At 39.4% G+C, this 25,793-nt stretch overlaps 1 protein-coding gene and 1 long non-coding RNA gene across 4 annotated transcripts in view; one reads left to right on the plus strand and one right to left on the minus strand.

Annotated features, from left to right (window-relative positions):
* The window catches only part of LOC137472296 (uncharacterized), a 168,386-nt gene extending 145,080 nt beyond the window's left edge, over positions 1 to 23,306 (minus strand). For all 3 annotated transcript variants that reach the window (XR_010998103.1, XR_010998102.1, XR_010998104.1), the window contains exon 1: positions 21,680 to 23,306. This is a non-coding gene — a long non-coding RNA (uncharacterized lncRNA). The remainder of the gene's footprint in view (positions 1 to 21,679) is intronic.
* Positions 23,307 to 25,076: 1,770 nt separating this feature from the next.
* GATB (glutamyl-tRNA amidotransferase subunit B) overlaps positions 25,077 to 25,793 on the plus strand; it is a 42,403-nt gene continuing 41,686 nt past the window's right edge. The window contains exon 1 of the mRNA XM_068189197.1: positions 25,077 to 25,243. Within this exon, the coding sequence (XP_068045298.1) occupies positions 25,077 to 25,243 (167 nt within the window). The remainder of the gene's footprint in view (positions 25,244 to 25,793) is intronic.

Here is a 25,793-nt window from a genome sequence, read left to right on the forward strand (position 1 = left end):
CAAGACTGAAACATGCCAGTAAGTTCTGATTTGTCTGCTTGAAACACCCAGGGAAGCCACATGCAACGGCAAAGCGACAGCACACTGACAGGCAGACCACCACGAAGGTAGCTGGCTTAATGCAGCAGAAACACATTCCAGAAGCTTATTTATCACACTCAGTGTCCCAGGTTAGCACCACACCTGCCTCTTAACGTCTCAAAAATAAATCAGGATTTTTTTTTAATTAAAATCTTTAATAAAAAGAGTCAAATCTACCACCACCACCCCTTCCCTCACGTAGTTCACGTTACTTCTCTCACGTAACACCAAGGAATCAACACCAGAAACTGAGGTATCCTACTGCCTCTCAAAAGAGGAGACAAAGCAATACAAAAGATCAGTTATCCCCATGAATGTGTGGTGGAAGTCACTGAAAATGACCAGAGGAAATAAAGTCATGAAGTCAAAAACAGACGTCTAAACTCATAGCTGTTCCTAATTTGGGCATTATCTACAGACTAGACTGCAAACATTCGTCATAGGCAACCAATCAAACTGAATTAACTGTCAATAAAGGTTGAAGCTTAGTAGGGTGTTTGACAACTTTTATCTCCAAAGCAGAAGATGGAAGCATGTGGAGTATGTATTAAAGAATGAGGCCAGAGCATCTGCCATGGTAAGCATGCTACTGGGCAGCTGGAGGAATCCAAAGAGCTGGCTCAAGGAATCTATCAAAGAAATGAACAGGCGGAAAACTTATGGGACTTAACAAGAAAGGGTGTGCAGTGGCAGAACACACAGGGACTGCTGAGCCCAGCTGGTACCCCAGAGGTCATGTGATGGCACAGAAAAGGTTCATATTTCCCATCCTGTTCTGAAAAATACACCCATGCTCTACAGTTAATATATATGCTCCTCCTGGGCTGTGATTTACCTCAAGAAAACAAAACCTAATCTGTATGTAGACAGTAGTAATATTTTTCATCATGGTTGTTTTTTGCTTGTAGGATCTCTTGTTTCTCTCCATCTGTCTTGATGACATAGTTCAGTTAAAACACAAGACTTGAATGAGTTGTGATTTTGGTGGGGTTAAGGACAGTAAGATATTTCCACCTCTTTTCCAAGAAATAGCTAATGGTAAAGTCAAGAATGTTAAGATGTTGGGAGTTTTTGCCACTGTGATAGAGAGAAGGACAAAGAAAAGCTGTTCCAGAAGCACATATGGTGCAAGAAAAAATCTGAAGAATAAAGTAATAGCTTAAAGCAGAGAAAAGTTATGATAATAGCAGTATAAATTTCTTGCAGCTAATATGCAGCTTGTCACAGCCCCTAAAAATCACAAGTTATTAAGCATGAAAACTAGAATGTAATAATGACATTTTGCATTCCAGCCAAAACAGAATTCTATTTTGAATTTTATTTTCATTTCAATAGCTGAATAATGTCCACTGAAGGATACAGACTGCGTACAAAAGACCCAGGTAAGTTCAGGTACTTTCATTTAAAAAGAAAAAGAAAGAAGGAAAGAATTTTCATGCTTGGATCCAAAAGTCATCAGTGAGAGAGAAAGAAAAAACCACCCTCATTTAGAGGAACAAAGGAAAAGACCATGGGAGAAAAAAAATAAAGAGAATTGCAAATTGCACTGCATTGAAAACATTGTAATTTGTTCACATTAAGCTTTGATACATGTGAAATTCCAAATACAGCTAAAGCAAAATGCAGCCCACTACAGAAAAAATTAAATCTTTAATTTGCACAAAGATCCAAATGTAATAAACATACCAAGCTATTGTCTGCTGCATTACATAGAGTCAGAATATATCAAGACTTCTTATTATTTCCATTATTTCATTTGAATTACAATTGCACCCATTGTCCAGGGGATAATTTCCAGAGATTCTATCAGTGCTTCAAAAGATTCAGAATCTAAAACAGCAAGCAGCATACACAAGAGAAATGGGAAAATATTAAAGCATATCAAGTAAGTGTTGGCTTCTTCCACCAGTCATCTATCTCAACAAAAAAGTAACACCTATCTAGTACAAAACACACATTATCACAGGCTTGGTGAAAATCCATCATGTTTTCATAAGTTCCCCCTTTAAAAAACTGCATATGGAGGAAACGAGAACTGCCTCAAATCTTCTGTGCTTCCAAAAAGGCTCTACTGAGTGGCTCTGAGCTCCCACTACGCATAGCCACGAAATCAAGGCATCTGACATATCTAACATTCTGAACTTTCAGAAGAGCATGAGAAGACAACTAAGGAATATGCTTTCTGGAAGTGCTCCATCTTGTACTGCTTCACTAAGGGGCACATCTGCCACACACTTGCACTTTCTCATATGGACTGCAAAATGGGATAAAGCTGACTGATACCACAACCAAAATCATTAGCTGTTTCTCGTTTGGGCTCATTTACAGAAACAGAGATGTTCAAGTGTTGCCTTGCAAATAAAAGACAAAGCCCAAAATGCAATAGGTACAAGTGAATTGTTTTTCTTTCAGTGGGAGTCATTGGAAAAGTAATCTCTAAGTTTTTCCAGCAATCTGACCTGTTTGAAGACAGTGCTGTAGCAAAGCTCTTAATGGGACCAGGGAGCCCAAGTTGTGCACATGATGCTTCTCTGCTACAGCCATGAATTTACTGCTGGAATATTGCTGGAAGAGAGAAAAAACAGTCAGGTGAACCTCTCTTCTGCAGCCCATGTCCTCTAGGAGGATTGCAAACACACGAAGTGGCAGCTTATGGATGGAAAAGAAAGCTGTAGTCATGAATACTGTCCCTTACAGCTACTGTTACCATGGTGCATCTGCAACCGAGACCATTCTCTTAAACACTGAACAAAGATGAAGAAGGAAACATTAGTCCACTATCACAGCTTGAAGAAGGGACAGCAGATGGCAAAAGGATAAACCACAAGAAAACAGTGGAATGGTAGTGGTCTTGGCATAACCCAGCTGCTTATGTGGTAGGTAACTTTTGCAGGCATGAGAAATACACTTTTTAGAAAGGCTTTGGGGGAGAGTTTGCAGGCAGTTCTGCACCAGTCTCTATTCATGAAATCATAGAATGATAGCATTAAAAATGTTAAAGACTTAAATGGTTTAGCAAGATTAGCAACTGATGGCAGAAATAAATGTTTTAATAATGCAGGAGATAAGATATGTAGGAGAGAATAAAGAGCCTTGAAAACAAAAAATCATCCTACATTTAATGTGACAGGTTAGGTGGAGCTAGCTGATGAAGTCAAGGAAAGAAGTGACAGAGGTCAAACTGAGAGCTAAGGAAATTCTCTTTAGAGCAGCAATTATCACTGACAGAAGTGGATCAAACCTGCATTGCCAAAGCCAGAAGTGTTGTTGGCATAATCAAGGTATACAAGAAGAAGCTATGAGAATGGCCTGGAAGGCTAAGGGCTCTGTTTCAGCTACATTGAGCTTCAAGAGGTGAACATATAGGTTCAAGCAAAGATCAGACAGGACAAGACTTTAATTTCATCATGGAAGTTGTAGAACCTGGATGATAACAAAGACACGAAAGTATAGTGTGTGCATTTCTAATCTGAAAATTCTAAAAGACAGAGGACTAATAAGAGGGAAGCTTTTAGAGATTATGGCTATGAATTATGATGGTTTGAGAGGGTGACAAAATGAGGATTCAGGAAGTAGAAGACAAGAATTCAGTGCATTCTACATAAGAGCCCTGATAATACACTTAAAGGAATTATCAGTTGTTGATCCTTAATTCTTGGTCTGTGTGAGCCCCACTATTACTCTGCATGCTTGTGTGTGCATACATTAAAAACCAGAAAGTAGAATCTCAACTAACAGACTGCTAACTCTTGACTGAAAAAAAGAACCTAGTAAACAATACAGGGAAAGCAAAAGAACTTTAACAAACTAGCCCACAGAGAATGTAACCTGCTTGTCAATTTTGATACTGTTTTCTAAATAGATTAGTAAAAGAAAAAAAAAAAAGAAAAAATCTCAAGAGTCACTTGCCAGTTTCCTACATCTCTTATATGGGCTTCACAGAATCACAGTATGGCTTTGCATGAAAGGGCATGGGGAATCCATCACCTCTGGGCAACGTATTTCCATGTTTTACCACCATCATTGTAAAAAATGGCTTCATAATATCTAATCTAAATTGACCATATTTTAGAATCACAGGCTGTTTTTTGGGTTTTGCATCATAAATCCTTTAGTATGTAGCAATGGACAATGCAAGAGCTGCTGAAGATCTGATATCTCCATAACAGCCTATGACTACTTAGAGAAGCAGGATTTTTTCAAGCCCACAGAGTCAGACAGAACCTGAAGCCCTGAGGCAGCTGAGCCAGTCAATCTGATAACAACACTGTTATTATAATTTATGAAAATTTATTGTGATCAGGCCACTGATAAAACATCTGTTTTAAAAGTGTGCTATGCCGATCCTTTAAAAAAGTAAGGAGTAGAATCCAAAGAACAATCTCATCTGAAGTCCTGGAAATCATGGTGCGCCTCTTCTTTGAATACATTTCCAAACACACACATCCCCAAGGAAGGTAAACAGGAAAATCAGCATTGAATTATTAAGCTTAAGCCACACTTAGCCAACCTACAGACTAACTACCTGTAGAGAGTGGTGAAAATAATCTCTCTAGAGCTTAGTAAAGTTTTTGGAAGCTGAACAAGTATGAGCTGGAAGAACAGACTCCTAGGTAGGCTGAAAATAGGCTGGACTGCTGGGCTCAAAGAATACTGCTGGGCACCAACTGCTCAATGGCTGGCAGTCAAAAGTGAGAAATGTTTGCCAGTGATTGATACCGAGATCTGTATTGTTTAATAACACCTGGTCAATAACAATGAGCTTCCAGAATAGTGCGAAGTTTTGCACCTGGGGCAGAGTAAACCCATGCTGGGAAGCAGATGGATAAGTTTCAGCTCAGTAGAAAATAATCAATGAGATACAGCAGACACCACCCTGAACAGGGGCTACAAATGCTCACTCATAATGACCAAGGCAAACTGAACACTTGACTGTATCAGAAGCATGGCCGGCAAAACAATGGGAGTGGCTACCCCCCTCTACATGGTGTTGGCACAGCATCAGGAATCGGTGTCCGTTTCCAGGTAAATATGGAGAATTTGAGAACAACCAGAGGAGGATCATTAAGATGGTCGTGGCCTTAGAGAACATGATTCCTAAGAACCAACTGAGGGAGCTGGGCTGCTGTAGTTCAGCGAAGAGGCTAAGGATTGCTAGAAGAGATACAATGCCAATGGAGTCAAATTCTCCTTGACAGTAGCAGATGAAGTAACAAACTGTCTTAACCACAGTCTGCAGCTTTGGAGATTCCAACTGGACACGAGGAAAAGCATATTACAAATTTGTGTCCTAAAGCTGCCAAATTTGTGCTAGAGGATCAACACATTTCCCAGTCAACCACCTTGTACCCAAAGTGCAGACACTAATGCCACCAACCTTTTTGTCAACACTGAGCTTCTGACTGACTATTAGATTCAATAGACAAAACATCTCCAACTGAATATCTTTCTTAAAAAGGCATTACAGCAAAAGTTCAATCAGCATAAGGCCTCCAAAACCTGTACTGACTTACTCTGACTTTTTTTTTTTTTTGCAGGGGATGACAGGAAAGAGGAGTAGAGATTGAAAAAGGGAGCCTGTTACCCTTCCTACATGCATAATATCCTGTGAAGTTACCACAAAAAGGGATTTGCAGGCCTGAGCTGTCATTGCATAACATTTCAAAGCCACAGCCCTCTTTCTGTGATTCCCTTCTAGCCCAGCTCTGCTAGTTTCCCACTCAGAGAAGGAAAACCCAAGGCCCTCTATTTGTAGCTACACGTTATGCCTGCAGTCAAACTGTCAACATCTAAGCACTCATGTAAACAGGTACATATTTTAATTCTTTCTCCCACAGGCATAATAAGTATTATTAAGTCTAGGGCAGACAGCAGATTTTTAAAAGGCTTTAGTTGTATCAATAGTAAGTTAGAATGGTTTTTCAGTCTGCTGTAGTAAGGCAGTAAAATATAATAGCCTCTTAACTGACACACTGTTATCAGTCTTATTATGGCTTTCTTCATGCCTGTCAGTGGATTATGGTAATTTTTTTAGTCACAGGTCTAATCAAAGTAGAAGACTCTGAGCTACTGACAGCTCAGGAGAGATGTAACTGCTTACATAATACTGTCATGAAATTCTAACGCAGGCAGAAACTTCAGCATCTCTCCAGTCCAACTCTCCTCCTAGTTAAACAAAGCAACTGTTAGAACAACAGGTTCCTTTTCATACCAAAGGAACAAAGAAGATTCAATGGTTTCCCTCAATTCCCTACAGTACTCATAATAAGAAATGTTGTTCTTCTAGGCAGCTGGTGGGATGCAGTCTAGAGATGGCTTTGTGATCAGGATTGTAAACTCACCTTAATATCTACCTATCCAAAACAACTCTTCTGTTTATTTCTGAAGAGCTGATCAAGTTAAACCATTACCCCACATAGGAAAAATTCCTTTGTAAGACTGAAATATCACCTTCTCATCCAAGCAAGCAAGGTGAAAATTTTTTCTTCAAAGAACCAAGGAAGAGCTTTGTGCAAGCATCATACACTGGCTTAGAAGGGGAACAGCCAGGACTGTATCCACAGTGCAGGGGGTGCAGCATGTCTGAGCAGGTGCTGGATTGTATCTTGTGGGGATTTCTGTGTTGCTCAAGCTTTGTGGGTTTCTACTGAAATAGATACAAGATCAGAAGAAGATCCCAACATTAAAAACCTTACAGAGCATAAACTTTTTGCTTTCTAAAAAACAGTATTTCCAGTGTAATTTGCACTGAACTTGAGGACCACGGATTGAAAGCTGAATTGATGCATAGAGTGCATACAAAACACTGCACAAAGGCAGCTCACATCTCTCCAACAGAAGTAAGAAAGTAGAGGAGCTTTCACTTTCTTCAGGCGTACCGCACATGCCAGCTGCAGCAATGTTCAGTGACCCACTGTATCCATCACTGCAATCACTAACATACTTCTAATTGAAGAACAAGATTATGCTAGTGTTTGAATCACAGCTGATGGGGACTTGAAGCTTGAAGTACCACCAATCAAATTTTTAAAAACAGACAACAAAAAACCACAACCAACAATAAAACCAAAACAAAACCTAAAAAAAAAAAAAAACAAAGAAAAAAAACCATACAAACAAAAAGATCCAAAACAAAACAAAAAAAAAACACAGCAAAACCCACAAAACACCAGATAGTAGACTGGCAGCACGTATCTCATCAGCATTCTTCACCACTGATAGTACAAGAGAAAACATGAACAAACAAAACAGCAATCCAACACCTGCTTCTGCTGTGGAAACCAAGAATAACAAATGCTTGAAGTTAGTAGCAATGTTGCCACAGCCTGGTTTTCATTCATTGGCCCTTTGCATATAAAGCCAGGTTGTTAGTGTCCTGAAGCTTGAGCTGTTGGTGAGTGACATTCCTCCAAGAAAATAATTTCTTGCTTTCCTCAGGAACATGCTGGATGTCAGAACACTCTCGGGCACAGGAGCCATGCACTATGGAGGTGTCTATGAAAAAAATGTATTCACAAGATGTAGCCATTCCTGAACATGACAGAATGGGTTTGAAAAGAGGCCTCAAATACATTTGAGTATTTCCAAGTCTTCTCTTTCTCCTTCAACCACTTTTTATTTCGCTTGACTTACAGAGAGCTAAAAAAGCCAAAATCAAAAACAAGCCTGGGCAAGTGAGCTGAGGATTTGATCTTCACATAAAATAATACAGGCAGGTACTGAAGTGCTGCCTGATGCTACATTTCTATTATCCACAATAGTACAAATCATGCCCAAAGAGCATCTTTATAAAGAAATGCAAAACACTTACAAAACAATATGGATTTTTTTTATTATTGTGTGCAAGCTGAGAAGAGTTTTATTTTTTAAAAATTTGTTTAAATTCCTTGCTACTTCAATGGTCACAGTATTATCAGTCAAGTATAATAAGAACTCCACAGAGCTTCATGAGTCACACTATTGGATACAAAGCCAACTGATGCCAAGGTGAAATATTATCTTCTCATTGACTTTAAAGGGTTTTGACTCAAGCCTATACCAAAAGACATGAAGTGAAGCAACACAAAAACACTTGAAATAAGATAAACTACATCTTAAGATTAAAGACAATTATGCAATACAGAATCTCCAGCACTTACTGCTTATCCTTGTAGGATTTCATGCTATTTTCTACAGTTTCTATTCTGCAATGAACTAAAGTTCTTGGCAATAAAGATTTCTGTAAGAAATTTCACCCTGCTTTTGCAAATCCTTAACCTTTTTCACCAGATTTTGATATAGACTTCAGTATCATCCATCCTTTTTAACAGGATACTAATTTCAGAAACTACTGAAACAAGCTTTAGCATAAACAAGTCAAAGTGGAACTTGAGGGCAGAAAGCAGCAAAATCCAAAATATTTTCAAAATAAAAGTGATATAGGGTTAGCTTTTGTGACTGAAAGAAAGGTGTTGCAAGTAGTACACTGAGGTTCAAATTATATAGGTGAACAAATACCTTCTATTAAAATCCTTCTTTTTACAGGTCTCAGAGCTCACTGTCAGAATTTACTGGGGGAAAGGGAGAGGATCTAGTTATTCAGTAACCAAGTTCTAACTGAGCAGCACTACCCAACATGAATTCTAACTAGTGTCAATGAAGCATCTTAAAAGTAGTTTTCAATTGGTTGGTGACAGGCTCTGGGCCAATACTACATGAGTTTTTAATTTTTTTTTTTAATGCATTCCTTGTGAAATAGAAAATCTATCCAAACTGGAAGAAACTTTTTCAAATGTCATATCAATACTCATCTTCTGAAAATTGCTATAAAATTCCACCTCATTAACATATGACAGAAATACTATTGTAACTAATACTACAGATTATTTAGTGCCCAGCAGGAATAAGTGAGATATCAATAGAAGCAAGCATTACTTTTCTAAGTGAAAGCCACAGCAAACGCCAAAACTGAAAAGTACTGAGATCTGGGATTATCAGAGATAATATTGTCATGTGCCACGCTGTAACACACACTAATGGCAAGTTCTGCTGTGACCACACTATGCCCCTATTTTCTAATCACACTTTCCAGCCTGGCACTTCAGTGCATGTAAAATAACACATTGAAGTACAACAGGATGACAGCTTGACTGCCAAGTCCTGCCACTGCACAGCAATGCAGTAAAATTAACATTTTTTGTTTGCTTTCCCCATGTGGTAATCTCTGTCTTCCCAGTGATAGGCTTCCCATGGGGGCACGTGATAATTTAAGGTGCTAGAAGGTTTAGCTGGCAGCAAAACATATACTTCTCACTACCACAGGAAGGACAACTACTGACTGCAAAATTCACTCTAAATCATGCCCTTTAAAGATAACTGCCCAAATGCTAACAACTCCTCTGAATTCCCTGGAATAGAACTTATGTCCCCCTACTCTGCTACCTACCACCCTTTAAGAGTCTGTTTGTAACAATGGCACAGAGTAGGCAGTTTAATTTATGCTGATATGGGCCCAATAAAGGAGTGACAGCTAGCAGAAGGAGCTGAGAGGAGAAAGGTATACAAATTAAATAGAGATTACTTGACATCAACTTTCACTAATGTATTCAGGAGACTCAAGACTTACTCCTAAGGGATTGAGGCTTTGGGGGGGGGGGGTGTTTGTTTTGGGGGGTTTAGTGGAGAGGGGTGTTATTTGTGTCTGATTACTCTATTGTTGGTTTTTTTGAGTTAAGATTCAGTAACACAGAGCAGTCAGCTTTGAAGGTCATGAGATAAGGACATGACACTAGAGTGCTTTTCTTCCTGCTGTTTTCCCTGTACAGTGCACCTAAAATAACAACATCATCATATGCTACTTGGTGGAATCGAATCAATTATATCAGATGCTGTGTTGTGCTCAAATACATGAAGCCAAATAATGAGCATTTGGCTTATTGTTCATCCTTTTCAGGAAACTTGGTCTTGTGGGAAATTGACAACCAAAGCAAAACACCATGTTATAACCTGTGGGGAGTGCTTCTGCTCCAAAAATATGATAAATACCATTGTCTTTCATTGTGGAGGTATCCCCCACTAACACAGGCTACTGCTGATGGCAGGGAAGCATAGAATGAGCCACCTGTATGCCACACAACAGAGTTCTGAACAATACCATTTTTAGAGAGCCAGAAGTATCAGGCCACAGATGGTGCTTTAAAAATCATTACTAGGGCAATTTGTTGCATCTTACCTCAATCCTTATTTTTGCAATTATGTAATAATATATGCAAATCTGTCACTGAATTTTACAACAGCTACCGTTCTTTTTCACAAAATCCATGGGATCACAATCATAATAATAAAAGAATAATAATCCACATCATTGTCTCTTGAGCCTGCAACACCTCCTCAGATCAGAGATCAGCTGGACAGTGCAAGTCAGTATGTCAGACATCTTGGTCCCCATGGAGGTCTCAAAATAACATCTTTTATTCATGAAGTATGCTGATGGAAACACCCAAGTTACTGAGAGAGGAGAAAGTGCTTTAGGTTTTGGACAGTGCCTAGACTCTTGGGACAACTGGGACCACTTCAGGCTTTTCTCTTCAGTGTTGCTGTTTGCTTGTGGTGCTGGTTTTTTTTGGTTTTTGTTTTTTTGTTTGTTTTTTTTTTTGTTTTTTTTTTTTTTTAATTCCCTGCTTAGAGGATTTAAAAACTTGCTGCTGCTCTTTTTAAAGTCAAGCCTCTGAACAAAATCTCTGTATGCTATGATCTGAGACAAGGTCATATTCTTTCCATTAAATCAACCAAGGCTGCACTGTAATGGTTTCCCAAGCACTTTGGGCACAAGAGGCCTGACAATCTCTATCATATGCAGTTCAAGTGCCCCAGCCAGGTGGGCTACAAAAACTTGGTTTCATTACAAGCCTCTTTGCTAATCATTTTCATCCCTCTCTTGTTTTCCATAAAAGAATTTATTCTCTCTAAAACCAGCTCTTTAAATTCATACATTTTCTAACACTCAAATCTACACTTGTATTTCAATCCTATAAGGGAACATTCTGAAAATGAAATGGCAGAAAAAAAAGAGTTGAAAAGGTCATCACATCCCTAAAATTCTATTTGCTTCTGAAATGCTAACAGACAGTTTTGGACCTAATAGGATAAACCATGTTGTGGTTGCTCCGGGAAATTTTGCAGCCACCACTGCTGCCTGTGAGCCCATTGTAAGCTTGCATAGATTTTCAAAACAAGTCTCCTCTTTCAACTATTTCAGCGTATGGAGGGAAAAAAAGAAGAAACACACCATTAAAAAAAGAAATCCTAATGTGCTACTGAAAAGTCCATTCAACTTAAATACCAGGAAAAATCCCTTGAGAAGGCTGACTCACCATGTATTTTTTAATTGCCATCATTAAAATTATATCTGTATTGCAAGTATTTCTCTTACATGGAAATTAATAGAATCTGCTTTCTCTCCAGCAGAACAATTAGTCCATTCAGAAAACTTACATAACTTCTAAAAGCAATTTGAAAGTGTTTATACTGCAGGTTTATACACTTAGGTAGGAATAATTAACTGGTCAAAGCAAACAGTGGAGGACATCTTGCAAGGTGTCACTTCTGTCAGAAGAATCTGGTAGTTACATTGGATCACAAATATTAATTTAATAATTGTTTCTTTGTTTTAGTACCATAAAAAACATAGGTGTTTATGCCATTTATAGCCACAAATATAAGCTGAAAGATAAGTAAGGTACATCTATTCAGCACCAGTTACACTAGAATTCCCATCAAGGTAGGGCATTTCAAGAAAAACCTAGGTCACATGGAGGAGTTCAGAGAAGAACAGAAATCAGGAACCTAAAAATACCAGATATGAAGAAATACAGGACTATTTAGCTTGAAGAGATCAATGGAAATGTACTAGTGAGAGTCTTACTGGATTATACAAGACTGCTGCAAAGAGGAAGGGATTAATTTGTTCTGCCTACCCACTATGGACAGGACAACAAGAAGTTGTCTTAATCATGGGGGAAAAAGAAAAAAAAAGAGTTTATGGTAAACAGAATTTTACATTTGTGAAAATAGCGAAGGACTAAAAAAAGTAGGAAATGCCTACTACCAGTGGCCCTTGAAAACAAGCTAGACAAACACCTGTCAGGAGCACCATCAGACTACAGGCCCAGACACGGATGACTTCATGTAATTCAACAGTATCTCTTCATTTTCTGCATATCCTTTTTTGTATTTAAAGTGTTTTGCAGAATGTATCTGTTATGCTTTTTAGCCCATCTCTGCTTTTTGTCCTGGGGTAGTGCAACTGTTCCTTCACTCACTGAAAGCTGTAGCAAGGAGAACCACTAGGTTTGAGGACTAAAAAAACATGCCTAGTTTTAGCTGAAATAAAATCTAATGGATTTTAAAAAATTATAGAAAATACCTGAATTTGGGAGGGGAAGAAAGTAATAAAAAAAAAAAAGAAGTAATAACTCAGGGAGTACAATCCCCAATGAGATTTCTTGAGGGCTAGTACAGGCCTGAGAATATTCTTGCTAAACCAAACACATGCATACTGTGGCTGAGAAGCAATACATCAGACTTGTCAGCTTATGCAGTATACTGTATTTTATTTCTCTTTCAAAAAATTTTTAAAACTATGTAAATTCTAGAAAGACATATACAGCATCTGGCACCTGACACTTACATACACTTACCAGTTGTACTTAGGGACTGAAATAAAGGAAGTTAAGACAGAAATTTCAAAAGTGACAAAGCAATAACACAACATTATTTGTATGCCCTATACTTCTCTGGGTTCATTTGTCAAATAAATCACTACATCCAGCAGATAATCTAACTCCCTTCTCAACGTGTTTAAGAATTTGTTCATGCCTTACACATGATTTAGCAGCTCTGGCATTTATTCATGGAAGGCAGAGATGGCAGAGAAGCAGCGGTTAAGGAAAAGGTTTATCGATGGATAGCACAGTCACACTAATAAGTATGGGGGCAGATGGTGCAAATACTTTGGTAATAAATAATAATTATTTGAAGTCTTGCACACAGGCAAGAAGTCTCTGGGGGTCTCTCTAAAAAAAGCTCTTGCACCACTGCACTGATTAACCTCTTACTTCAATTATGTTATCTACCTTTCAGTAAGAACTAAAAAACAACAGGATTCCTACAGGCTCCAGTAGGATGAACAGTACAAAGATTCAGGCAACTACACACAACACACCTAGCAAATGTTAAATCTTGCTACATTTTAAGCATAGTCATGTTGCATGTTAAAGATACCCATGTCCACTTGATTAAATAGTCTCTATGAGTGTGAAATCTTACGAGACTCTTTGCAAGGAATTATCCAGGGTAGAAAAGACTGAAGGTTTGCTCCAAAATTATTTTTTCCTCCATTTTTGAGATAAATTGTGGAATGAGGTAACAATTCTAGTCCAATACTATTACCAGCATATGAAACTTCATCTACTTTTGTGAAGGACAGGGTCAAATAACATATTCATAAAGAGTAGTAATTTACACCTCAGTCTCACCGATTTAAAGGATCAGAGTGAGGCACAGAATAAGTGAATAGCTTAATTCTACTGCTGCAGCAGAAGTAAAAGCAGCACAACTGGAATCCTAGAGAGGATGGCAAAATCACGACTGTATCTCAGCCAGCCCCAGCACACTAGCACAAACCTACCCCCTGTCATGGCTTGTGCCAATACAGCAAAGCACAGACACGTGCCCCGTGCCCTGCTGCAGGGAACTGGGGTCTACACCTGGCACACAGGTGGAGAACAGTGCTGATACAGCAAAAGCCACCTCCCTAGGTGCTGCTGCTGAGGTGGCAATGTTTATGTTACCTGCCAGAGACTCATTTGGTGACTGAATGGGGTTTTTTTGGGTCAGACTGTGGGACTGACTGTTTATTTTTCTCTTGCATGAAAAGGGAAGAAGAGACAGCATAGTCGCTTCCTCTCTCATAAGGAATTTCCCTAAAGGCCCATAGACATATTTATATGTATGCACATTTCAGTAAACCACATTTCCTCTACTGACTATATTTTCTTTCTATTTCCATTCCAACCTAGTTGAATGGGTTGTCAGTCACTGTTTGACTAACCCTGACTTGTCCCAATATGTAAATTAGACTCCCCTCCTCCCTACTTTAATTCCCTAGAGTGATATTCTTCCTGTATTTAAATAATTTTACCACTTATTACTTGGACAATGAATCCAGACCTGGGTGTTTGCCTATGCTAATAAATATGTAACAGTGAAATGAAGATTTCTAGCGCTAGCACAGTGACATGAGATAAGAAGTACAATGAGAGTTCTAAGGTTTACTAATGATGTACTTATGAAACATGTGGACAAACTGTGAAACTGAAGGTTAAAGCATTTTTCAATCTTGACCAAAATAAAAATATGCAAAAAATCAAATCAAAACCAAATATGTAACAGGTAATACTCAATTACTGTGCTATACCAGTAGTAATTGCTAAGGCAAGTCAGTAGTCGAAGCAGGATTAGCCCAAGCCATAGGACATAAGGCACTGCATTCACCAGTTTACTTCCAGGCAGCAGAGCAGATGCAGTCCATTGATAAAATCCTCAACCCAATAAACTAACTTTCTGGACTGAATCCCAACCCTGACTACACTCACCTAGCTTCAGCTGCAGCACAGCTCTGTTTACTGCTGTTACGGGGAGAAAACCTTCAGCCACGTCCGCACTTCACTAGCACAAAGAACTGTTGAGAAGCAGCATCAGTTCCATTTCTGCAATAGGACTTAACCAGAATTAACTTTCTCTGAAGTCCAGGATTATCAACACTCAAAGGGAGAAAAATAATGCTTTATTTCTTCAGTCAAAATCATACCACCTCTTCAGCATTCTCACACCAACTCTGTGACAATCTGCTTACAACTGCAATATCTGAACAGGCTTTCCTAACTGGAAATTCCTCATAGATTTAGTGCTTTTCTGAAGGCCCCTCACCAGGCCCCCAGTATATTTCTTTTGCATTGTTAATGCTACTGCCTCTGAAATCAAGGCCACTGGAAACAATGTGAGCCTGAACTAAGACCTAGTATAACTGTGCTAAAAAAAGAAAAATAGAAACAATTCCATAACATCACCGTGGAAGATTTATATTACTATTATCCTCTAGCTAATTCCATAGTGGGATATGAAAGCCAACATATAAAGAGATTTTCAGGTATCTCTTAGAGAATCAATCTCAGAGAAATAGCGCAATGGACAAATACTGAAAGCCTTTTTTTTTTTGTTAAATAAGCAGGTAGATGATTAATAGCATCAGACAAGCCTTGTTTAGGAAATGTAATTCAACAGTACTTAAAAAGCAGTGTGCTGGATAGACAGACTCAGACATCTTAGAGGAGGCAGCATTTCTTGGCATCCTGAACCACTTGGTAAGATACAGTGGAGGGTCTTTTCCAGAATGCAGAGTTTTTGAGAAAGCTACACAGAGTCGGGGAAAAAGAACTGCTGCTGTTTACAGACTGCATTGTTGGGTGGCAGTAATGAAGACTGGCAATAGAAATCTGCTAGGCTCATCCATGCATCCTAAAAATCCAAGTAATATTAAGAGCTTTCAATTTTCTATCCCAATAAGTACTTTTCTGGCCTAGCTTGGCCTGCCCTCCATCTCATGTTAGTGACTTCCAGCAATCGCAGGGGAAGTCCAGTGCAATTATTCCAGGTTTTCATCATTACTTTGATGGTTCTGCTTCTCTCTATCCCCCCTCAGATGGATTTAGAATAGCAACCTAAAGATTTCTGTGTGGCAGCAAAGGTGCAGCTATGTTCTGACTTAGTCCCCTTACTACTAGAGACATTTCTGTGCAAGTGAAAAACAGGATGGATGGCAGAGAAGAAACATTGTCTGCCATCACTATCATACAACTAGTTCAATTTGCATCACTAATACCAGGGCAGATTGTGTAAATCACCTGCCTAGTAAATTTGGTCCCTCGAGTTTACAGTTTGGTATAAACTCTAGCTTGATTAATTATGTAGCAGTTCCCTAATCCTGCTCTGTTCACTCAGAGGATAAGCTTTAGATAGTAATTTTTAAGCTTATTTTTTTACAAGCTTCTAGAGGCCCACATCCATCTTTAATGCACTTTAGTAGTTCATTCCTAAAATCCAAACATCTGACTGATTGAAGCAGGTTACAGATGCCCTTGAACCCTTTGAATAATCACAGTATGCTCCTGACTTGGTTTATTTCCACTTCTGTCAAGAGCATTAAATCAACATCTTCCATTATCAACTGAAAATACCTAGTGCCATCCTGGGATCTCAAAGATTCAATTCTCTATCCTCTCATCATACTTCTTTGTAACATTCATGAGAGTTAGTTCAGTATCTTGTAATTCTCAGCTACCTTTTGATATTTGGTATTTCATTTTGAAGTCCCAGCATTGAGACTTTAGCTGGGACTTTGGTAGCTTCATGAGAAATTACACTCCTAAGTTTGACTTCATATTGTGAATTAAAATGAATTTAAAGAAAAACTGAGACTATGAATCTTAACAGTTTTGGAAAAATAAAAAGCAATTATTTAACAAACATTTACTACTACTTAAAAAAAGAAAGGAAAAAGAAAAAGTATAGGCTTACATCCCTCTTGATTTAAAGGCAGTCTCATGATGTGATTTGGGGAGTTTAAACTTTCAACACTAAGAACTGCCCTTTCAATGAATTCACATCCCATGAATTTGGATCCATATTTAAATGCACAATAGAAATTCAAGCCTGAACAGCTAAGTGAATACAGCCACACTGTGAAGAGATAAGCTGTGGATGAATAGCTTAATTGGACACTTGAAAAATTAACTTGTTAAAAGTAATTACTCTATACATGATCCAACTGGAAATGTTTTATATCATCCACAAGTTGAAAGAGTATTTATGCTATTCCTTGGCCTTTAAAAGATACATTTACAATATGTTGATTATTTACTAAGCTGCTATCATGCATTTGCAAACCTTTCAAGCATTCTGGTAAAAAGAGATGATAAATTCATTTTTGTTCAGTTCCAAAGAGGTTAGCAGATACACTGACTAGATCTTTTAATGAAAATTCTCATACTTTCTTCTCCTTATGTTAGAGTAAAATCATCCTGGATAGAGGTATATGGTTTTTTTTCGGTGTGCAACAAAAACAGATTTAAAATTAAACAGACAGAGACTGGGGAAGACCAAGTAAGCATAATCACTGTAAGACACACAAGCAAGCGTCCATATTTCAAAAAACTGTAAGGAAAAAAAACCCCAAAAAATAAAACCAGACATGGTTTGAGAAAGAAGAGTCCAAGAGGAAATAAAAATCTCTCCCTCACAGGACCTAAAACAAACAGCAAGCTTTGTATAACCCATACAGAAGTAAATAAAATGCATCCTGAACTAGACAGTTCCCATCTAGTACCACAAGACAGGAGATCACAATTGGAAAAATAGAATGCATTGATACACAGATTTATTTCTTTCAGCCATGCATAAGGCAGCTGCATATCTATTCAAAATAAGGTGTCATTGGATTTCCACCTCAGTAACACAAGAAGCCATAATCCAAAGTGTGCCTTTGAGGCCATGTAACCTTCAGTCATAGCTGCTACTGCAGGCCTGGCCCACCAGAAAGATTCTTTACATGCCGTAAAAACACAAGAATTGTCTTGTGCCTTGGCAGAGTATCCCTTCTCCTACAGATACAACCCTGATGGAAAAGGCTTCCAGTGCCATCACTCGTGCATTGCCTTAATCTACGCAGTAGCAGGAAACAACAGAAGAGAGATCAAAAGCATTCTTAGAACAAAAGGCAGCAATTCTTATGCCATTACCATTACTTTTGGTAATTTTAATAATTATAATAATATATATATAATAATAATAATATAATTATTATATATAATATAGATATAATATAGTTATAATAATAATTACTGTGAGCATCAGCAGAAATAAAATACTTCTAAAGAGAAAGCTATGCTACCAGGCTATAAGTGCTAAGATCTGGAAAGGAAAGAGAAGGACATATGGCAAAGCTGGAAAGGTTGGTCTCTAAAGTCCCTTTGGCAAAGTTGTTATTACAATTATTTAACACGTGCTACCTCCTTTGGGTATGCTTTAGCAATGGTTTGGGGAGTCAAGCCCAAGCTCTTACTCAAATCCCCCAGAGCTTTCTTTGAACAAGTCCTGTAGAAGCAGCCCTTTGACACAGTCTAAGTATCCTGTGCTGCTGCGAATTCCCTGCACGTGCTGCTATCCTGGACAAAGCAAAGAGGAAATACAAACTTCAAAGATTATCCAGTGTATTAAAACTTAATGAGCCATTGCCCCAATACGTACTAAACACACAACATCTCATACATTCTGGCTTCAGACTGCAATTTACTAATCAGCTACTGAAGCACCTCAGTCCCAAAGCAGTTACTGACTGATTGGTTAATAGAAGTTCCTACAGAGAAATTTCACTTCCATAATGGAAGGATTTCATCTAATCTGAGATGATGAAATCACTTGCTGAAGCACTTCAGTCCCAAAGTAGTTACTGATTGACCAGTTAATAAAAGTTTCTGTAGACAAAATTTCACTTCCACAATGGAAGAATCTGATCTCATCTGATCTGAGGTGATGTAAAAAAACAAAAAAAAAAAAAACAAAAAAAACCCAAAACAACCACAGAAAACAAACAAACAACCAAATCACATAAAATCAAAAGATCCCAAGCCCCAACTTCTTCTCTCCCCTCAAAAAAACGCTTGAACAACAAAACCAAACCAAATAACAGCACTTAATTATTTTCCTTACCTTACCTTTAAAATAATAATAAAATAGGTCTTTTACTACTATCAATGTAATTTATATACTGGCACAGGACTTTAAAATGTGTGTTGTCCACAAGACCGCACAATTATTCATACTTTTTTCAAAGAATAAGTTGGAAAACCAACTCTGTGATGTAATATGTACGGAACACCAGGAGTCTTCAATGGACCAAGTTATCCCACGAGCAAGGGATACCTCAGGTGAAGTTCAACAGAAGCGACAACTCCGAGGTGAAGCTCATAACAAAACAGAAAGGCTCTGGTTAGTTGCCAGCCTGTTGCACATCAGCTGTGGTTACTGGTGGGTAGCAGTTCACACCAGTCAGCATCAACTGATGGCACCACAGAAAGCCCAAGGACAGAATCAATGACCCACAAGGAAACCCTCGATGGAAATTTTTTGGCAGTACTTCCTATTAGGACATTAGATACAGAAGTAACAAAACAGAAAAAATGTTTGTAGTGCTTCTGTGTGTTCTGGCCTGTTTTATACCCAAAGGCTCTCATTTCTCCAGGTTGTCACAACCTGTCTCCACCTGCAAGCTCTCAGTTAATGCCTGTGACTAAGACCCTATCTTTACCAGGTCCATGGAGAAATCATAATCTGGATGCAAAAGCAATGAGTCTGCAGGAAAGGAAAAAAAAAAAAAAAAGCAAAAACCCATAAAAACCCCAAAACAACCCAAAACTGCATCAAGCTGTGAGATAGGGATTTAATTTCAAGGGCGCTGCCATTCTCTTTTCATTCTCAGAAAGAAGTGATGTTTACATTTTTTTATTTCACTGTAAGAAAAGTTACCAAGCACATAGGTGTGGCATAAATACAGTGCAGAGGGGAAAAAAAGCCAAAGATACATCATAAACATCCTTATCACTTATTACTAAAAAGCAGAATACAAACCAGATTTTGCTTTGAATGCCACAGGCACTGTGTGAAGATGAAGACAGCAGTGCAACTACGCAACTAAAGAAAGAAAAATTTATGTTCCAGAGTGCAAACATTATATCCAGCGGGACAAAGGTTTCAATATCAGGTGTTCTTCAAGCCTGCCTGGCTTAAGCATAACACACTGTATAGGTGTCTACATTTGAAAGCAAGGAATAAACAAAAAGTTTTGAAAATAACTAGCTAACTCCTAAATCAATCCTAAATAAGTAAAAAGAATCCTAAATAAGTAACACAGAAGTCTGTGTTCCTGCAAAGGGAAAAGATAGGGCTGTCTCACTTCAGGATCTGCAATTTTATTCAAAGCTTTGGAACACTTATCTGCAGTATTTTCCTTCATTTACATTTCTGCTGTGCTTTTAGTAAAGCAATAAATCACACGGTTCCATCTGGACAACAGTTTTAGTTCACAACCTTATTGCTTTAGACAATTAAAATCAATCCTTAGTGTTAAGAACAATAAAGACAGCCCTTAGCAGCATCATGCTAAGTTGTGGAATACAATTTTTTAAAATATCACCTTTTCAGATAGGCTTCAACCTACTAATAATCTCATGTTTTAAAGAAATCACACTCTTATAAGCAGCAGCTTGACAGAATTTAACATTTCAGTCTATCTTTAGATTGGTTTTGATTAAAAAAATTAATTTTAGACTAAACTAATGACATTATTATAGCCAGCATACTCCCAGCATTACATTGCTTGACAACTCCTTCAAACTATTCCTTCACTTTATTCATGACAGGGAAGTCAATAATAATTGAAGGTTTTGCTGATTCCTAATACCATCTCCTAGTCAGGGAAATCACTTTGATGCATATTCCCAATTTGACTGTTCAGCTAAAATTTTTCTCCTTTAACAAATTTAGCATAGATCTTTGTGTCTGTTTTTTCCTAGGTTGGGCTATCAGCTGGAATCTTATAACAGAGAACATGAAAGTTCTTGTTTGAGTATCAGTTATGTGAAACTAAACACTGCTGAAATGTTAGATCCATGACTTTTATATATATATATAAATTCATAGACAGCCTGCAAAACAAGAGTTATGGCTCTTAATTTAGGAAGCAACAGGCCTCAGACATAACAGCTCTTTGAAAATTTCAGTTGAAAATTATAAGCAGAAGAACATTACATAAAAATGCAATGCAAATGACATACAGGAATAAATTAGTCTCACTTCTACATGCTTTTCTCTCTATTCTTCCTTGTTCTAAATGGACCAAAGTAAAAAACCAAAAGTTAGAAAGACATTTTGAAGGTTTTCTTGCAGATACCAATACAATTAGAGAGAACATACTATTAAAATTTAGATCAGCTGAAATATTATGAATCACTTCCTTCTGCATAATCATCACAGACAGTCCTCACAATAAGTTTACTTGACTTTAATACAGATTATTTAGGCTAGCCTCTGCTGTTTCCAAATACCATTTCCATTGCTGGAAAAATACATTACAAAAACAAATCACTGTAACATAGTCCTTATTGACTGAGCTATATCTAAGTATAAACCTGACATAGTTCCAGAATTACAGCTCAAACATTTAGAAAACATTGTGCATTACAGCAGGTCCAAATCTAATGGAGTGCTCACCCTGTAGGTAAATCATACTGATTTTCAACTGGAAGAAGCAAATCCCTAGGCAACCAGCAATCAAACTAAAGGTAGCAGAGGCTCATAATGTAGATTTTCCAACAACTTAATTAAGATGCAATACCAAGACTGCAGTGATATGCTAGGAAATCCTCTTATGCCAATAATAGTGGAAGTTCACACTGAAAAAATAAGGAATTACTTTATTAAACAAAAAGATTAGGGTAGTACTCACCCTCAGACAAGGTTAGTGGCACTGGACTTCATCAAACACTGCCTCTGCTAAATGGGTTTACACAGACCTCAGCAGAAACAAGCCCAGTAACTTCACTTCCAGCTCAGGGTCCCAAGACAAAGGGCTGTACTGTGCCCCTAAGTGAGAGCTTTCAGGATTGCCAGCACCTGATTCAAATCACAGGTGTAGCCAATGCTCAGTGCAGCCCTCCCAGGCAAGGCACACCAGGTGAAACCAGTACAGAAAGGTGGTAATACACAGGTATTACCATGGCTGAACCCAGGTTCTCTTCAGCAACACAGCCTCTGAGGAATATTGAATTCACCTTCTACACCAGGACCTATGTGTACCTTAGAGGTTTTCATTACTGTTTGTAGAAATTGCTTGTGCATACATATTTCTTGTGGTGTTTTATTTCCTATCCGAGTCTGGCCTTTATTTTTCAACTCATGAATTGTAACAACTTTGGTAAATAAAATAAAATGGCACTACATCCCAATTAGGAAATTGATGACACTTTGATACAAGAACCCTCAAATCATGAGGCTGTTCATATTACCCAATCTATCACTGCATGCATGCATACACACATGGTCAGCAGATCATACAAGGCAGCTCCATTAGGTCCCTAAATACTCTTTCCCGTGGTCAATATCCTTTCCCACTCCTCAAGATCAATAGACGTTTTTGTATTTGCCATGTCCCACTACTGGTAGATAGATAGGTTGAATCCATATTCCAGACTGAAAGAGTTCCTTGTCACTATTAGTTCAAAGCTGTAGGAAAAAAAAGAAAATTTCTCTCTTTATACCCGCAGATTAAAAAAAAAAAAAAAAAAAAAAAGGCTTTCAAGGTATAGAGGTGATCCTAGGGGCCTAAAAATTTCAAAACATCCCTTACCATAGTTTGCTTCCAGACTTGGCAATCTGCTTTGTTACTCTTCCCTGCAATGTCTGAATTTTTAATAGACTATGGATCTACTGTTCCAAAAGTCACAACCTCTTGCTTCAAAATCTAGCAGAGTTTCCTGTCTGTTCCTTATTTCACATGCTGAAATAAGACACTGCAGGCAGCCTGTGAAGCATCTAACAAACAGCCCAGTCCGAATATCCCATTCCCTGCTATACCAAAAGGAGACCTCACAGTCTCCAAAAGGAGTAAGTATGTGTGCTAAGTAGGACTTGCACAAAAACAGATTTTAGAGCTCAGACCCTAGAAACTAAAATTCAGAGGGATTTTCTTTCAAATAAATGGGATAGACTGCATGTTTATGACTTAAATGATATGCTGTTGGGATTTTGCTCTTTGTAAAATTCCAGTTTTCTCTCATCTATTGGTTAAATTCCTACAGTAACAAGAGACTCAGAGCAAACTGTCCCCTGGGTCTACCCTCTCTAAGATATGAGTCTACATAGTACTGAACTATCCTAGCACAAATCTTTATGCAGTGCTATTTTCCTATTCCAAGCCACAGCATGATCTATAAACACCCTGCAGTAAGGAACAAATATGTAGCCTTTTCCACCTCAAAGTAAGCTGTTGGGAAAGGCAATTATTCCCTGTGATTGACCAGCTTCCTGCATATGGCTGAATGGGTTTTCATTTATTACCTCCTTGGTTACTGACAAAAGGCTGCAAAGTTTTCTTCTGAGAAGGGAATTAAAATAACACTGAGATAATTTAAATCACAAACAATGGCACTTCCCAGTCTTCCTCTGTCTGTAAAACAACACCTAATACAGCTAAAAGCTCCAGAGGAAATGTTTGGGATGGATTTCAACCCTTTTGTGCTGTCTACTCCCTTCTAAATAATATGTGCAAAGGGCAGAAGTCCATGCAATCAAGGCAGAGTAAGGCTTTAAGTAACATGACTTTAATATTCATTAGGTTTTAACTTCTTAGTGACTATTTATGAAATCTTCTATTACATCAGGAGAACAGACTTAAAAGACAGTCAAATAATCTGAAATTTACAATTTTTGCCCCAGTAGAAACACTTCAGAGCTATATTTAGAACCTCTCCTGACAGCTGGGTTGAAGTGACCTGCCAATCCCTACATAGTATCAGAAAATAACTACATCCAGAGTTCATGAAGTACAATTGTAAAGAGAACAAATCTGTTGCAGAAATAAAAGCCATGTACTAAAGCTTCAGTCTGAAAAGTATTTTTCATCACGAGACATTGCATAGTCCCCTGCTAAGTCCAAATGAAAATGGTGTTTACCTCAAATCAGAATTATCAAAAGCTCTTAAATATTTCATTGGCTCAAAGACTACTACACAGGGAATTATATTAGTTTACCTCATATGTCAAGCAGTTTCCTACAGGAGAGAAGGAAAAAGGCCACTCCAATGTTCTTCCCATCTCCACAACATGTACCAGATGACCTGTGGTCAGTTTTTCTCTATTGGAAAGGAATTTTTTTTTTGGTCACTCTGTTGTACAAGGGGAGGATATTTCCCAAGAAAAGGAATGTGACAAAGTAATTTTAAATATATATATTGTACAAGTAACTATACATGAGTGTCTGCTGAAAGGATGTCTCAACTGTCTCTTCTTATATAGCATTTCCAGGTAATTTATTAAAAATATAAATGTATTAGACAATCAATGCTATGAAACATTGTTGATAAGACATTTTCTTGAATTATTTAATTAGGTGAATTATCTTCTGCATGATTCAGAGCCATTCAGCATCTCATACTGCATCTTGGGAAGACAAGAGGTCGTAAAGGTTCCAAGATGCGTTCAAGTGCCTGCGTGCACCGCTGTCCTCTGCTGGAAGCCACCAGCCTCCCTGGCGTGCGTGTGCCTGACCAGCCTCTGCTGGCGGTGGCTGGCATGCACAGACGACATCAGCGACAAGAGCTCATCTTCATTCCCGTTTAAGCTTCCCGCGGCTTGGGACGCAATGTCATTAATTCTGTTATCTGTGCCATGTGGCTACGTGAACATTAAAGATGTTTGCAGATGCCCTGTACAAGAGTCTTTATTACCACAGAACACCGCCAGACCCTGCCGAGACTGAGCCTTGCTGCCCTAGGGAGGAGAAGCCAAGCTCCCACACCCCATCCACGTGGCACTGCAGCATTTGATGCCCACGGCTTGCGAACGGCCGCCGATAAAACGGCACCTGCTCTTGAAAAAGCGTGAGCCCAGAAGAAAACCAGATACAACGCACTTGGAGGGCCCGAGGCGCTAACGCGCTTTAAAGAGCAGCCAAGCAGCGATCGCCATCGCTCGCTCCAGCATTCCCGGGATAAGCAGAGCACCCGCGGACCCACACCCGCCGGCGGCCTGACGGGAGTTGTAGTCCGCCGGCACAGCCCGCGCTCCGCGCGGCCAGCCCGGACTGCATTTCCCAGGGGGCGCTGCGGGCAGCCGCCAGCGGGGCAATGGCGGCCGCGGTGGCCGTGGCGGCGCGGGGGTGCGGCGGGGTCTGGCGCCGGGCGCGGCAGCGCGGCGCGGGGCAGCCCGGGCCCGGGCCCGGCCCTTTCCCCCGCGGGCAGAGGGCTGTCGCCTGTAACGCGAGAGGCGGGGCGGTGCCGGCGGGGAAGAGCGGGTACGGTGCCGGGACGGCGCGGGCAGAGGGGCCGGTGGAGCTGGTTCTGCCCGGAGCCCAGGTCTGGGTCTCCGGGCTTGGGCCCGGGAGCGGCGGTGGCAGCGGCGGGGCCCGGTGTAAATTCGGCGTCTGAGCGGCGTGAGGCTTTGGTGCAGGCAGCGCCTGCTCTGCAGCGCGTTTGTCTGGCAGCCCCCCAGGCGCGGCGGGGCATTGCCGCGGGGCCGCGCCCCTGTGGCGCGCCGGGCTGCGATGGGAGCCCGCGGCTCGGGGAGCCGGAGCGCTCACGGGTGCCCAAAGCTGCGGCGAGGGCTGCTCCAGCTCCATGAGCGCGTTTTCGAGGGTTATTCTAGCCCAAAAGAGGCTTCTCTTCTAGTGGAGTATTGTGAGATTTGGGCGCTGTGCCTGAAGCAGAGCATTTTATTTCTGCTGCAGCTGAAAGTCACGGCCTGAGCAAGTTCTCTTGTTCTCTGGTGTGCCACGAGTGTCTGCACAGCTGATCACTTCAAGGAAGTTGTGCAGACAGCGGCAGGAGTGTGCTCCTAATTCTTTA

The sequence above is a fragment of the Anomalospiza imberbis genome, chromosome 4, assembly GCF_031753505.1.
Source record: "Anomalospiza imberbis isolate Cuckoo-Finch-1a 21T00152 chromosome 4, ASM3175350v1, whole genome shotgun sequence".
Lineage (NCBI taxonomy): Eukaryota > Metazoa > Chordata > Aves > Passeriformes > Viduidae > Anomalospiza > Anomalospiza imberbis.